Source organism: Eutrigla gurnardus (genome assembly GCF_963514095.1).
Source record: "Eutrigla gurnardus genome assembly, chromosome: 13".
In the NCBI taxonomy this organism is placed as follows: domain Eukaryota; kingdom Metazoa; phylum Chordata; class Actinopteri; order Perciformes; family Triglidae; genus Eutrigla; species Eutrigla gurnardus.
In genome coordinates this window covers 19747624-19763273 of record NC_139936.1, presented here as the reverse complement: position 1 = coordinate 19763273, position 15650 = coordinate 19747624, and the positions used below count along the sequence as shown (strand labels likewise).

General features: G+C 43.2%; 1 protein-coding gene across 1 annotated transcript in view; it reads left to right on the top strand.

The window, feature by feature from the left end:
• Window positions 1-11760, top strand: part of atp8b5a (ATPase phospholipid transporting 8B5a) — a 28639-nt gene extending 16879 nt beyond the window's left edge. The window contains exons 7-28 of the mRNA XM_084024056.1: window positions 1721-1793; window positions 1946-2016; window positions 2222-2304; window positions 2834-2992; window positions 3114-3202; window positions 3770-3963; window positions 4045-4253; window positions 4717-4760; window positions 4862-5027; window positions 5122-5310; window positions 5453-5568; window positions 6052-6216; window positions 6311-6422; window positions 6603-6708; window positions 6790-6931; window positions 7330-7513; window positions 7830-8053; window positions 8859-8942; window positions 9032-9277; window positions 9364-9502; window positions 10034-10164; window positions 10515-11760. Of these exons, the coding sequence (XP_083880182.1) occupies window positions 1721-1793; window positions 1946-2016; window positions 2222-2304; window positions 2834-2992; window positions 3114-3202; window positions 3770-3963; window positions 4045-4253; window positions 4717-4760; window positions 4862-5027; window positions 5122-5310; window positions 5453-5568; window positions 6052-6216; window positions 6311-6422; window positions 6603-6708; window positions 6790-6931; window positions 7330-7513; window positions 7830-8053; window positions 8859-8942; window positions 9032-9277; window positions 9364-9502; window positions 10034-10164; window positions 10515-10838 (3250 nt within the window). The 3' untranslated portion in view covers window positions 10839-11760. The remainder of the gene's footprint in view (window positions 1-1720; window positions 1794-1945; window positions 2017-2221; window positions 2305-2833; window positions 2993-3113; window positions 3203-3769; window positions 3964-4044; window positions 4254-4716; window positions 4761-4861; window positions 5028-5121; window positions 5311-5452; window positions 5569-6051; window positions 6217-6310; window positions 6423-6602; window positions 6709-6789; window positions 6932-7329; window positions 7514-7829; window positions 8054-8858; window positions 8943-9031; window positions 9278-9363; window positions 9503-10033; window positions 10165-10514) is intronic.
• The last annotated feature ends 3890 nt before the right edge of the window (window positions 11761-15650 follow it).

Sequence of the window (15650 nt, the reverse complement as noted above, 5' to 3'; positions counted from 1 at the left end):
AAAGACCCAACATTTTAAAACAAACGTGGTAGAAACAGAGCAGAAAATGTATGAAATGTCAATTGAGTTGAAAATAAATAACTGGAGCAGAAATCTACTAAAACATAAAGGGTTCAAAGGCTAATTTGACAATTGCTTTCTAAAAAGTTTTATAAAATAATATATTCAGTTGTTTTGGAGAAAAATGATTAATATTTCACATTACCTGTAAACCGGGCTGCACGGTGGTGTAGTGGGTAGCAGCGTCGCCTCACAGCGAGAGGGTCCCAGGTTCGATTCCCGGGTTCAGGTTCCTTATGTGTGGAGTTTGCATGTTCTCCCTGTGTAAGCGTGGGTTCTCTCTGGGTTCTCCAGCTTCCTCCCACAGTCCAAAGACATGCAGGATGGACCTGTCTGTCTCTACATGTCAGCCCTGTGATAGACTGGTTACCTGTCTGTCTCTACATGTCGGCCCTGTGATAGACTGGTTACCTGTCTGTCTCTACATGTCGGCCCTGTGATAGACTGGTTACCTGTCTGTCTCTACATGTCAGCCCTGTGATAGACTGGTTACCTGTCTGTCTCTACATGTCAGCCCTGTGATAGACTGGTTACCTGTCTGTCTCTACATGTCGGCCCTGTGATAGACTGGTTACCTGTCTGTCTCTACATGTCGGCCCTGTGATAGACTGGTTACCTGTCTGTCTCTACATGTCGGCCCTGTGATAGACTGGTTACCTGTCTGTCTCTACATGTCGGCCCTGTGATAGACTGGTTACCTGTCTGTCTCTACATGTCGGCCCTGTGATAGACTGGTTACCTGTCTGTCTCTACATGTCGGCCCTGTGATAGACTGGTTACCTGTCTGTCTCTACATGTCGGCCCTGTGATAGACTGGTTACCTGTCTGTCTCTACATGTCGGCCCTGTGATAGACTGGTTACCTGTCTGTCTCTACATGTCGGCCCTGTGATAGACTGGTTACCTGTCTGTCTCTACATGTCGGCCCTGTGATAGACTGGTTACCTGTCTGTCTCTACATGTCGGCCCTGTGATAGACTGGTTACCTGTCTGTCTCTACATGTCGGCCCTGTGATAGACTGGTTACCTGTCTGTCTCTACATGTCTCCCTGTGATAGACTGCTTACCTGTCTGTCTCTACATGTCGGCCCTGTGATAGACTGGTTACCTGTCTGTCTCTACATGTCGGCCCTGTGATAGACTGGTTACCTGTCTGTCTCTACATGTCGGCCCTGTGATAGACTGGTTACCTGTCTGTCTCTACATGTCTCCCTGTGATAGACTGGTGACTGATAGACTGAATACAGGATAAGTGGTAGACAATGGATGGATTACTTACAAATTGTTAAAATGCCCATTATTCATCATTACATTACAAGCACAAGCAAAGGAGAGAGATGTGAAAGTAAGCAATGTCCTCTGCTCACATTTAAAGCATGAACAGAGGCATGAAGTGGAAAAACCCTAAAAAGCATCACATATTTGTGTTTCAGCCAAGTTTTAAAAACTATTATTGGCAGAAAGAAAACAGACAGGAAACGGAACATGCAGTGAAGGAAAGGGAACTAATATTAGGATGATGGTGTGATCATTGGTGTTCAATGCTTATTTCTGGCCCGTTTATATCCTGACAATCCTCAAAATAAAGGGAAAAGAAAACTTTTTCCATGAACTCGACAGTGTTGAGTCCAAATATTCAGCAGCCCGTTTTCTGTCCCCAGACTGCGGAGCGAGAAATGGATGGACGTCCAGGTGGGCGACATCATCAAGCTGGAGAACAACCAGTTTGTCACTGTGAGTAAAGTGAATATATATTTAAGCTTATATAGATTTTCTATATTTGTAATATATACATTTAACCCTAAAGCTCCAATAATATGATGAAGATGAAGAAAACTGATGTAACAGCAGTTTCAGTGGTTAAACCCTCTGTGCCTGATCTGCAGGCCGACCTCCTGCTGCTCTCCAGCAGTGAACCACTCAACCTGGTGTACATCGAGACAGCAGAACTGGACGGGTTAGTCTATTTCCTTGTGTGACGTCATGATGGGAGCTTCTTCAGTTAGCGCATCAACAGGTCACTCACCCATCGTTTCTCATCTTTGTCGTCCTCTTCCTCGTCATTCTTCCTCCTCTTCACCACTTCTACTTCCTCCTTCTCTTCGTCCCCACGGTGTCCTCCTCGCTCTGCTTCCTTCCTCCATCCTCCTCCTCTTCCTCAGGGAGACTAACCTGAAGGTGAGACAGGCCCTGACTGTGACGGGAGACCTGGGAGAGGACAGCGAAAAACTGGCGGACTTCAACGGTGAGAGGACGATCAGCTGTTGGTTTCTGAAATCACGAGCATGCAAACATGTTGGTGATTATCGGTGCATCATGGTTTCAGAGATCAGGATATGACGAGGATGCTTTGTTGTCCTTGTTTGAGCTCTTGATTCTGTATTATTATTATTTTTTTATATCCATCTGAGAATAACTCAGTGATTATTATTGATGCATAATGAAATGAAATGTGAGGTTCATTTTTCTATTTTATGTGCTAATTAGTATTTTGGGGTTAATGCATTGCCTATATTTAAAACAAAGGGAAAATAAGAATATATATTTTGGATGTCGATCACCATGGCAACAATGAAGCTTTGAAGCATTCAGGGTGGCAGTCAGTGCATTTTGTTAGGATTCAACCACTACAAGTCATTTCATAAGCTTTGTTATTATCTTTTTCAGAACCATGTGTTTGCACATTGACTTGCCAAATTGATTTGAAGTTCTCTCTCTCTCTCTCTCTCTCTCTCTCTCTCTCTCTCTCTCTCCCTCTCTCTCTCCCCCTCAAGGCGAGGTACGCTGTGAACCCCCCAACAACCGCCTGGACCGCTTCGCGGGAACGCTAACCTACGCCGGTCAGAAATACCCGCTGGACAACGAGAAGATCCTGCTGCGCGGCTGTACCCTGAGGAACACCGAGTGGTGCTTTGGACTGGTGCTGTTTGGAGGTGAAGAACACAACATACGTGTTTGATTCAACTCTTGTTCTCAATAACACACTAAGACAGTTTTAGATAGAGGAAGATATGAGCTCATTTGACGACGTTCCTCTTTTCTTCTGTTTTGCAGGTCCAGAGACGAAGCTGATGCAGAACTGTGGGAAGAGCACGTTCAAGAGGACCAGCATTGACCGGCTGATGAATGTCCTGGTCCTTTGTGTGAGTCCTCAAAGGATTCGCCTGTTTCACCTTTATTGTTTTATTTGATTTAACCTTTACTTAGCCAGGATAATCCCGGTTCAGGTTCAAACTGCATAATTCATGAGATCACTGTACTGTTCCTCCAACACGACTTACTGTCTTGTATTTGAGAGGCTTCTAATCACTGTGGTTTTCACACGACATGACAACATCTTTCACCAGGAGAGTCTGTTCCCCAAACTATATTTATCCCCAAAGTGACACAGGAAGTGACTATACTATATGTGGGGTCCAAGCAATCCTCTGAACTTTCTTTGTAGTTATTCCCTCTCTCTAGGTGCAACATTAACTTAGGTCCTGTAGATACAGGCGACCCCTCCTCCCTCAGGTTTCCCCTCAAACCGTTTCTCACAGTTGACAAATGAAAATGTTTATTCTGTAAAGTTTTAATCCTGAAAAGCACTTTGTGTTATATTTCAGATGCATCAAAATCACAAATAACTTAAAAGAAGCTTTGGCTTACATTTGGTTTGAATTGTCTGAATTGTCCTTGATGGATTTCTGATTTGTATCCAAAACGTGCAGATTTTCGGTTTCCTGGCCTTCATGTGCACCATCCTGGCGATAGGAAACTGCTTCTGGGAGCTGAACGAAGGCTCCCTCTTCATGGTCTTCCTTCCCCGACAAGACGACAACGACGCCGCCTTCTCCGCCTTCCTCACGTTCTGGTCCTACGTCATCATCCTCAACACCGTGGTGCCCATCTCTCTCTATGTTAGGTAACAAACATGAACACGGCAGGAAAAGTAACGCGACTACATCCGCTTCTCCTCACCTCCCGTGCCTGCATGTTTCGGCAGCGTGGAGATCATTCGGCTGGGGAACAGCTTCTACATCGACTGGGACAGGAAGATGTACTACGCACGCAACGACACCCCCGCCGAGGCTCGCACCACCACGCTGAACGAGGAGCTCGGCCAGATCAAGTACGTCTTCAGTGACAAGACGGGGACGCTCACCCAGAATATCATGACCTTCAACAAGTGCTCCATCAACGGCAAAACTTATGGTAAGACTCAAGACGTTTCCCCGTTTTCTGGATCCTTCATTTGGTCTCTGGTTCCGTGGACCTCAGTGCCTCCGAGGGGGCGAGGAGCTTCTTTGAAGATCCCATTAGAGGGGAACGGCAGCTTCAGATCTCTTGCTCAAAAACTAGCAAAGAGAGTTATAAGATCCGAAAAATGTCTGGACCATAAATAATGGCTGACGCACAATGATGCATATTAACAATGTATTAAATGATTTCTTATTAAATATTTCCTTTGCATTCCACTTCCGAATGTCATTTATAAAGAACACCAGAAAAGAAAGAGAGAACACTACAATATACAAAATATGAGATTAAATAATGGAAGAAAAATAAATATAATATCAACAGGATTCATGCTTTTTTTTCTGTATTCATCATGTAACTGGTTCATCTATGCTTTGTAACTTATGAGTTTATTTTAATTGTCTTTCTCTAATTTCAGGGGATGTGTTCGACTACACTGGTCAAAGACTGGAAATTACTGAGGTGACTTTATCAGATAGTCATCCAAAATAACCGAAGATCAGTCTCCAGTTACCAGGGTTACAGCGCTTCACTCTTTTCCCCTCCTCGTCCTCTCTCGACAGCACGCGGAGACGGTGGACTTCTCCTTCAACCCGCTGGCCGACCCCCGCTTCCTGTTCCACGACCACAGCCTGGTGGAGGCGGTGAAGCTGGAGATCCCGGAGGTCCAGGCCTTCTTCAGGCTGCTGGCTCTCTGCCACACCGTCATGGCCGAGGAGAAGAAAGAAGGTGAGGGGCTTCTGCGTGAACTAGTGAAACACCTTTACCTCAACCTTAAAGCAAGTTCTCTGCAGACAGACATCTGACCTTTGTGTTGCTCCAGGTGAGCTCTTCTATCAGGCCCAGTCTCCAGACGAGGGAGCGCTGGTCACGGCGGCAAGAAACTTTGGATTTGTCTTCCGCTCGCGCACACCGGACAGCGTTTCCATCGTGGAAATGGGACGGCAGCGTAGCTATGAACTTCTGGCCATCCTGGATTTCAACAACGTCCGCAAGAGGATGTCCGTCATAGGTATACCATCCACTGAAGTAAAACTAAAGTTCTACTTAGGGGGATTTCTCATACAGATAGCTGTCACTCTAGATTATGATATGGAACCAATATCACCGGCTCAAACAGCTGCAAACCATATTGTGTGTGTTTGTGTGTACAGTTAGGAGTCCGGAGGGGAAGCTCTCTCTCTACTGTAAAGGTGCGGACACGGTCATCTACGAGAGGCTGCATCAGTCCTGCAGCAAGCTGATGGACGTCACCACGGAGCACCTCAACGTCAGTGACATTACGCTTTGTTTGTATGTTTGTGTGCTGAGAGTTCATGATTCTCATACTTTGGATGTTTGTCTCTGCTTGTTTGTTCTCATGTTTCTAGCATTTAAAGCTGTGGTCTAAATCATGAAAATCAGTTGAGCCTCTGAGACAGATTTGAAAAAAGCATCCCGCCCGAATGATTGAGGCAATATAAAGAAAATGTAGTTCATCCAAATTAGAAAAATGTGTTAGTATCGTCTGTCATGTTTGTGTTACGTCTTCTCTCAAATATTTCCCATCTTCTCCCTTTTATTTCTCTTCGTTCTCGTTCAGTTCACACTAGAAAGATAAACAACTGCTTCGGTCCTGGTTGTCTGTTTGTCTTCTCTCTGCTGGAGGTTATTGCCTGGATCGTAACATTTACTCCACTGAGTTTGACTTGTGTTTATAACTTCAAGTACCATCAGCTTGTGTGTGTGTGTGTATGTGCATGCCGACCTGCAGGAGTTTGCAGGAGACGGTCTGCGGACTCTGGCGCTGGCCTATAAGGATCTGGATGAGGAGTATTTCAACCAGTGGAAGCAGCGCCACCATGAGGCGAGCACCGCGCTGGACAACCGGGAGGAAAAGCTGGACGAGCTGTACGAGGAGATAGAGAAGGACCTGCTGGTGGGAAGAAAACAAACATCTCAGTCAAGCTCATGCTGTGAAAGCTGGATGTTTGTATTAATTTGCATGTTATTATGTATCTGAATGTGTCCAGCTGCTTGGAGCAACAGCCATAGAGGACAAGCTACAAGACGGAGTACCTCAGACTATCGAGCAGCTGGCCAAAGCCGACATCAAAATCTGGGTTTTGACTGGCGACAAACAAGGTACAAACTTCAGACACGATGAAGCAATAAATCTGCTTTTTAGAAATGTCACCGTTATGTGAGTGTCATCAGATGCATTCCTGTAAGGAGTCATGTTGAAGTAGGTCTCTTTATTGTGTAGTATTCAGAAGATTTGTGTCCGTATCGTCCGCTTACTGATGCTGATCGTTTGCGTTGCAGAAACTGCGGAAAACATTGGGTACTCGTGCAACTTGCTGCGGGAAGAGATGAACGAGGTCTTCGTCGTCTCAGGAAACTCACCTGACGAAGTCAGACAGGAACTGAGGTCGGAGGAAGTTCCCACCGAACATGAAGAACTAAGACGATGATGAAACGTTTTCCATCCATCCATTTGTTTTGTTTTCAGAAATGCACTGACCTCCATGAACCCAGCAGAGGATTTGGATTCGGTGTTCCTGCCAGAGAGGACTCTGGGTAAAGGATTGAATGTGATGACGAACGAGGTGGTGAATGGAGAGTACGGCCTGGTCATCAACGGACACAGCCTGGTACGTCACAATCACAATGCACATTGTTACTTAAAGCCGTAGTCCGGGTGTTTGGAGGAGGGTTGTCTGAGCTACAAGTGAAAATATTATATAACATACACTGAAACAGATATAGATTTTTTTTTAGGTGGCTGGAATACATTTTGCTGCTGCCCCAGACACAGCAGTACAATGCTTTGCTCCTATGTTGATGCTACTGTCGATATATAAAATTATATATATACTGATTATAGATTCCTCATACTTCACTTCAAAAACACCAGGTCCATCAGGCATATTTAATGGGCTGCAGAGGAGTGTATTTTCTTTTTTCTGACTCTGCACTTGCTGACACTGTACATTTGATATTTTCGGCTCTTGTGTAATTCCTGCCTTTCATCACTTTGCTGTTCCCTCAGGCGTACGCGCTGGAGCGCAGCATGGAGCAGGAGTTCCTCAGGGCGGCGTGCATGTGTAAAGCCGTGATCTGCTGCAGGGTCACTCCTCTGCAGAAGGCTCAGGTGGTCGAGCTGGTCAAGAAGTACAAGCGGGCGGTCACGCTGGCCATCGGAGACGGAGCCAACGACGTCAGCATGATCAAAGGTATCCGAGGTGTGGATGTTTTCATCCCACGGGAAAAAATCCTCATTATGTTGCTGCTAGACGGTGCAGCTCCAGTGGGCTTTAGGCTTAGCTCAGTGTTTTGGTTCCCTTTGAAAAAGCTGACCAGAGATGAAATGATGAGTCGATTTAATAGATTGGTTGATTTTTATTTAGTTATTTGGCAGCTATTTTGGCAAACATTTCCTCTCCAGACTCTAAAACTTGAGGATTTGCTGCTTTTTTTCTGTTTAACTACTAAAACAGTTGATATAACAAACATGTTTTCACTTAATGAATCTTCTCTGTGTCCTCCCAGCGGCTCACATAGGCGTTGGCATCTCAGGCCAGGAGGGCATGCAGGCGGTGCTGTCCAGCGACTACTCCTTCGCTCAATTCCGCTTCCTGCAGCGCCTCCTGCTGGTGCACGGCCGCTGGTCCTACCTGCGCATGTGCAAGTTCCTGCGCTACTTCTTCTACAAGAACTTCACCTTCACCTTCGTCCACTTCTGGTACGGCTTCTTCTGCGGCTTCTCAGCGCAGGTGAGAGAGTGAAGTGAGACGGAGGAAGGGAGCGATGTCCGTACCAATCAGCTGACAATAGTCATGTAATAAAAGACAAAAGGTCTGATTAAAGGAGATTAAAGAAACGCAGAAATTAAATAATTAATTATCAACAAAGATTTATTGGACATCATGAATAAAATGATATCAAGCCATTAATAATATCTAAGTTACTATTTTATATCCATGTACCACATATTCAGGATTTTATAAAAAACTAAATCTGACAGTGGTTGAAAGTACATTGTGTACTTGAGCACACTTTTGTGGTACTTTTATGAGTATTTTATGCTACTTTATACTTCAACTCGACTATGATTCAGCTATAAATATTGTATTTTGTACTCCACTGTCTATGTGAGATTTCATCTGAAATAACATGTGACCAGATAAATATACAACACATTGTTTGAAATGTAACAAGTGCTTCTCTGCCGTTGTCTCGTGACCCCCACGTTTATTTTGTGACCTTTGACGGGACCTGACTCCTTAGCTGGGAATAACTGGACTAAACTACCCGACTGTATATAAAGTAATTAAAAACAAACTCCACCATGAGCAGTAAAATGTTTTTTTACACAGTCATGCATCAGTTTTAACAATCTAGTCTTTAAAAATGTATCAGTCACAGTACTGTTCACTGCAGAGCATGTACTTCTGATCATGCTTGTGGTGTATTTTTACTTAAAATACTGTACTTTTACTTGAGTAAAGGATTTGAGTACCTCTTCCACTGCTGCTATTCGAAGTTGTTATTTAAAGGTGACCTGCTTTTGCCTTTCAGACGGTGTATGATGAGTGGTTCATCACTCTCTACAACCTGGTGTACACGGCCCTACCTGTTCTGGGAATGAGTCTGTTTGATCAGGTACAATACATTTATATGACCGCCTTTTTATACAGCGCTATACACATAAACACGCAGACTTGATGTCTTTGTCTCCCCCCGGTGGCCAGGATGTGAACGACGTGTGGAGTTTCCAGCATCCTCAGCTCTACGTTCCCGGTCAACTCAATCTCTACTTCAGCAAGAAGGCCTTCTTCAAGTGCGTCCTTCACAGCTGCTACAGCTCCCTGGTGCTCTTCTTCATCCCCTACGCCGCCATGCAGGATACGGTGAGGGCCGACGGGAAGGACGTCGCCGATTACCAGTCCTTCGCCCTCCTCACCCAGACGTGTCTGCTGTTCGCCGTCACCATCCAGGTACGAGGGGCCGCCGTCTTTTTGGATCAGCTTTTGCATTAGACTTGATAAACAGAATGACAGGCGTTTCCTCTCCGTGTGTGTAGTTGGGCTTGGAGATGTCTTACTGGACGGCGGTGAACACTTTCTTCGTGCTGGGCAGTCTGGGCATGTACTTTGCTGTCACCTTCGCCATGTACAGTAACGGCATGTTTCTCACGCTGCCGGCAGCCTTCCCTTTCATAGGTGAGTGGGAACCTCGTAGGCTGTTGACTTTAAAGAAACTCTTGTGGACATTTCCATATTTCTGTCGGTTTGCGTTTGCATGCATGTCTGCTGCTCGGAAAAGCATGTCTTTCATTCCTTTATTCATAAAGGTAGAAAGAGTGGCAGCATAATTCAAATGAGTTCAATTACACTTTCAAATGCAGTGCCTGAATTGAGTTTGGTGTGTTTGCACTGGCAAAGTATTTGGTTTATGACTAAACCAGATACCTAAACCGACCTGGATCACTGCTGTGTGTGTGCAGAAGACCGACCCAACTTCTTTTGGAAATGTAACATTTAATAACTGGGTTGTAGGTGAGAACACTGGAAATGTCAATTATTTCATTAAGTTTTTCAGCAGTTCACTTAGAAAATAATTCATGGTGTTATTTGTCAAGAACTAAATGTATTATTGTTAATCTTGTCTGAGGTGTTTTGATGTTATTTACATGCAGCGTGTGTGTGCGTGTGTGTGCGTGTGCGTGTGCGTGTGTGTGTGTGTGTGTCCAGGAACAGCCAGAAACTCTCTGAACCAGCCCAACATCTGGCTGACGATCCTCCTCACCTCCATCCTGTGTGTGCTTCCTGTGGTTACCTACCGCTTTCTGTTCATTCAGCTCTGCCCAACCATCAACGACAAGGTACGGGTGGAAATGCTGCACACTTAGCTCTGCAGGCTGAAAAGGCATTATTCTAATAAACGTCCACACCCGCTTCGAAGTCACAGAAACAAAATCTTGTAACGGTAGAACTTGCTCGGCTGTGAATCATCACGTTTTTTTTTTTTTTTTTTTCTTTTTTCGGATGGGTGTTGTACAGATTGTAAAACCCCCATATTTGTGATTTGAGTAAATTAATTCATACTTCTGGTTTACATCCCCCCCAAACCGCCCAAATTATGGGAACTAAATGTCCAAAACTTACAGCAGGATTACAATGTGTCTAAATATATGAGTGCCTGTATCCAACATTTGAAACCTTTCTTTTTTAGGTGATGTTCAAGGTGAGACAGGCCAAAGCAACGCCCACCCCTCTGCCACGCCGCACCCGCATCCGCCGCACCAGCTCCCGCCGCTCAGGCTACGCCTTCTCGCACGCGCAGGGCTACGGGGACCTGGTGACGTCGGGCCGGTTCCTGCGGCGTCCTGCTCGCTCTTCAGGTTTCACCCACACGGGCCGCACCACCATGGGCTTCAGCCCCATGGGACGCTCGGCCGGATACAGCCCGACGGGACGCCCCCAGAACACCAAGGCCCCGGATGTGGAGGTGACGTCGCTGCAGATGTACAGGACTATCAGGGATCCGGCACTCTGACAGACAGCTGGTTGACTTTCAAGATGGAAGATCTGGGAGGAGAAGCTTCGCCGACTGGACCGCTGTACGCCACTGGCAGTGGGAGGTGTCTAAAGCTCCCACCGCTACATTTGCTACCATGCAACACTAGCTCGGGCTATTCAAAGGAACTTCATGTCAAAGATGTTTCATGATGGTCTCTCCTCAGGAGACCCAGGACGAGGGTAGACAACTACACGACTTGTGCTCCCAAGCATTTAGTTTTATTGTTTTGTAATACTTTTATCAAAGGGAACGATGAGAAATTGTGCCGCCACTTCCGATGGATCACTTTCCCTTAGATCGTGAGTGTTCACGTGAAACGTGCCTCATGCAGAGAAGAGATGAAATCTTTCTGACCGTAGAAACAGTGACGGGGTGATTCAGTAGGAACAACCACAGAAGGGAAACAGTTTGGCGTCACCAGAAGGACGAATCGTCATCATGTTTACAGACTACCCAGGTTTCCTTTCCTCTGGGAGTCCAGATGCACAGCAGGGCTTTGTACACAGGACACAACCAGCAGAGTCATTTAGCAGGAATATTTTAATTTGACTTTTTAAACCATTTGATTTTCCTGTCCTGGAAGCACTTTGGCAGCGGGAGATGACCGGACGGTCCTGAATGTGTCGTAACTTCTCTAACGTTCATCTTCTCGGTGGCCAAGAGGAAGAGAAGCAATTAAAAAATGTGCAGAATTTGCAGTAGAATTCAGCAACCTTGGCAAATTGGATGATTTCTTTCTCCTTACAGTATGTTTTATTTCATCATCTCAGTGTCCTAAAAGAATTTCATGCCACTTCAATTAATTTAGGAATAGAAAACAAATCCTTTCTTTGTAGCAGATCTTATTTTCGACGCTCAAAATATCAGGGTCGTTTAAATTACAATCTTCAGTACCACTCTGCAATCAGACATACTTACACACTGAGTTAGAAAATCGGTTAGAAAATAACATTATTGCTTTACAGTTATGAAATAAGCTATTTGGCATGCCAGGTTGTGAAAAACGTCGTTGTCCGAGCTGTTTGCTGTCGAGAAATCAACCACGTCTACCTGCATTTGGGAGGTTTATGTTTCTTTACGCTGACACATAAATCCATATAATCCGTTCCCGGGGTTTCACATGTGTCCGTGTATCAGGGATCACACAGGACCTGGTTTTAGACCAATCCAACCAACAGCACTAAATCAGGCTGCATACATTCCACACCCTGTTGTAAACCACATCATGCATCCTGGTTATTTCTGGAAGACGATATCATGCATTCGCTTTAGCAACAAGCTCGCTGCTCTCTGACAATCAACTTGGCAGATATAGTCATATATCTTATAATTAAAAAATAGGACAAGAACAACATCTGGAAGAAATACATTTCAAGGACTAGCAATCTTTTAATGTGTAACAGACATATTATTTTATACAATCATGTTTGTGCTGTTTTGTCTGTATTTGATGCATGAAGATTTTAAGAGAATTGGTTTTATAATTATACAATAATAATATTCAATAGCTGCCCATATTTTCCATGTCTCGAGGTATCTATAGATCTGCAATTACTGGTTTTGTTTACGTATCAGTTTTGGTGAACTCGTGGAAGCAGCTGTACGTCTGTCACCACGACTGATCCAGTCGATTGTTCCCACAGTTGAATGTAACCCACTGACTTTGGTGGTGGACCAAAGATTTGTTTTATGTTTCTGTGTGTCGTAGTTTATTTTAAAGTAAAATACTTCGATCAGGAGGGATGAGAGTGAATGGCAGGAAATAAATGACACGCCTAATCATGCAAAGAAATAGTCCTCGTCCTGCTAGACCATTGTTTCTCCAACTTATTTCAATAATGTAACCCCTTAGAAATGTTGTTTTAGCCAAGCTAACCAGTGCAAACATTTTTGGTAGTTAAAAAATAAAGCGTATTTGTTAAGAAAAAAAAAAGATTGGATATTAATCATTAAAGTGCTGGGGGGGGGGGGTATTCAAGGAAAAACATGATTGTGATTGTGTTTGTTGCAGCAATTGACAGTTTACAGAAGTAATGAGTGCCTTATAATCAGGATATTGAACATATGTTGATTATTGAACTTTTTATAATACAGTTATTTAAGATGGGCTGTTTTTATTAATATAAAAAAAAGTATCTCCAGTACCCCCTGCAGTACTCCAAAGTACCTCTCGGGGTACTAGTACCCCAATCTGAGAAACACTGCGTGAGCTTCTGATACTGAGGTTCAGTGTGGTGAAGCTGGTTCGCAGCACCGACAGCTCGGTTATTATTTGCTGTAAAGTGGTCTTTGAATATGTATAGAAGACATATTTACTGCATGTTTGTTAAACTGTTGCTGTAATAATTGGATATCTATGCAAGCGTTAATTCTTTTTTTAAATCAAGCTCAAGCCCATGTTCCCTTGTAGCGCTGCGTCCACACATCATAGACGGTGACTACTTTACATTTTGATGGAACAAGCCATTTATTAAGAGCGTCCACTGCACAGTCCACTAATGTGTATTTATCTGTATTTCTGTGGTACTTTCCAAAGTAAAATTGTAGCCATAATTAAAGCTTAAGATATTTATCAATATATTACTGTCATATCTCCAGCCTGAAGACTGTAACATAAGGGATTTTTGATTGTTTCGATTTGAACTATTTCAAACATGACCAAAATATACTGTTAGCTCTCCTAATAACCATTTTGTATAGTTTTGTACCTAAAAATAAGTTTTTACTGCAATAAAAAGATTTAAAAGAGCAACAATGTTGTATTTGTGTAGTTGGACCTTTTATTTATTTATTTTTTTAAAGGGGCTGAAGCTGAATGGTATTTTTATGCTCTTCTAACTTACTTAAAATATTTAATTGCTGTTTGTCATTGTAGTTGTTTATTGGGATCAAGAACATTATTTACATTTCAGTCATTATTTAAAGATATGGTGTCTTTGGGCACCTCCACATTTTTTCACCATTAAGATTAATTTGGGCTGATATCTGTTCATAATCTTAAAGAACGGGAAAAACCTTCAGGGTCTCATTTTCTCATAATCCACCCATGTGATTATTTCTAACGGAACTAGAAAGAGGAATAAAATATGCTAAATGTGAGGTAATATTTCCAGGCAAAAATGTATTAAGATCTATCTCGGACAGTAGAAGTAAAAATAAGATAACTTAATATGAATGTTGACATATTTTGTGACGAGGTCAAATCTGTTCACAGAAGGGACAGAGGATTAAATATTGTATATAATATTTGTTTGTGAAGTTTAAGGTAATATGAAACAGTAATGTGACTGCAGATACGTGCAGCTCGTCACCAGCAGATGGCAGAATGACCCTTTAAATAGCAGCCAAACCACAACATGATGTTCCTAATTATTATTGTGTCATATTGAAAGAATCTTATTGTGCTGGAACGTTTGCTCTTGCAAAGACACACAAACTGGAACATTATTGAAACCTCTCTCATGTAGCTTGTGTCTCTAAACCACAAGTGTCTGTTTTATACTAAGTTTGCAATTAGACTGTGTGTTGTTTGTTAAACGCTCCAATGAAATACCACCCTCATGTAATAACTAGGGGCTTCTGTGTGTCGACTAATTATTTCAATTCATCTTAAGGGGAACATGAACGTGTTGCACATTTTAAGGCCATCCGTTGATGTCACATGGTTAAGATATTTCACAGAATGAGGGGAAACTTTGACCTGCTGGTGGCATTACAGAGAAGTCAGGGGGGTCACCAAAGTCAGGGGGATTTGTCCTCTGGGGACCAAGAACCTCTGTATAAAACCTCATGACAATCCCTCCACAGTCACTGAAACATTTCCGTTTTTTGGTGGAAACAGAAACTGCAGTCCCCATTGCAGCATCATCACCACACTCGCCCTAATGTGTTAAATAAAACACTTCCTGTGTCATGTCAAAGAAATACGCGCTCAGTCAGCAGTGCTGTGTCTTTAACAAGTTTGATAACTTATAAATTGTTCAAGTCATTAAACATGCAAAAACTGACCATCATTTGGTGCTTAACTTGTACTCCATCTCAGAGGGAAATATTGTACATTTCTCCAATGCATGACAACTTTAGTTTACTTTCCAATATTTAATATAAAAAACACATTATGTGCTGATAATATCATACATTGTTGCAGATGAACAGACAAACCGATATTCCAATAATATATCCGTATATACAGGGGTAATTTTTCAGAATAATGACTACTTGTAAACAATCTAAAAATAAATAATTGGCAAATTAATCGGTTATGAAATTATTACTGGAGCTCTGGACTTCTGATCTACCATAGATCTCATATTTTTACAGTGTGCCATATGAAGGGGGGCGGGCCAGGTCGAATGTGAGTTTAACACCGTTTTACACTTCACCTTGACTGAGCATGAACAATACAAATCAAAGTCATAATGGGTCTCAGAGAGTGAAAGGTCAGCAGGGGCCTCCTGCTCTCATTTGTAAGGTTTGTAAATGCACCAGGGTGTAACCTGCCTCTTTCCCAATGCATGCTGGGATAGGCCCCAGCCCCCTGCAGCCCTGAAGGGGGATAAGCAGCTTAGAAGATGGCCTGAGAGATAAATGGATGGATAATTTTTTTTCTCATAACCTTAGATCATCTGATCCCCCCCCAACCCCCACCTGACTATCATAGTCATGTGCAATATGTATTGGTATTTACATTACCAGGTGCCTAACACGGGGCTTGTGATGAGCCTTAATGTTATAAGGCTGATGATTTATTTGTTTAGCTATTTAGCTATAATTCAGTATTGCTGTAAC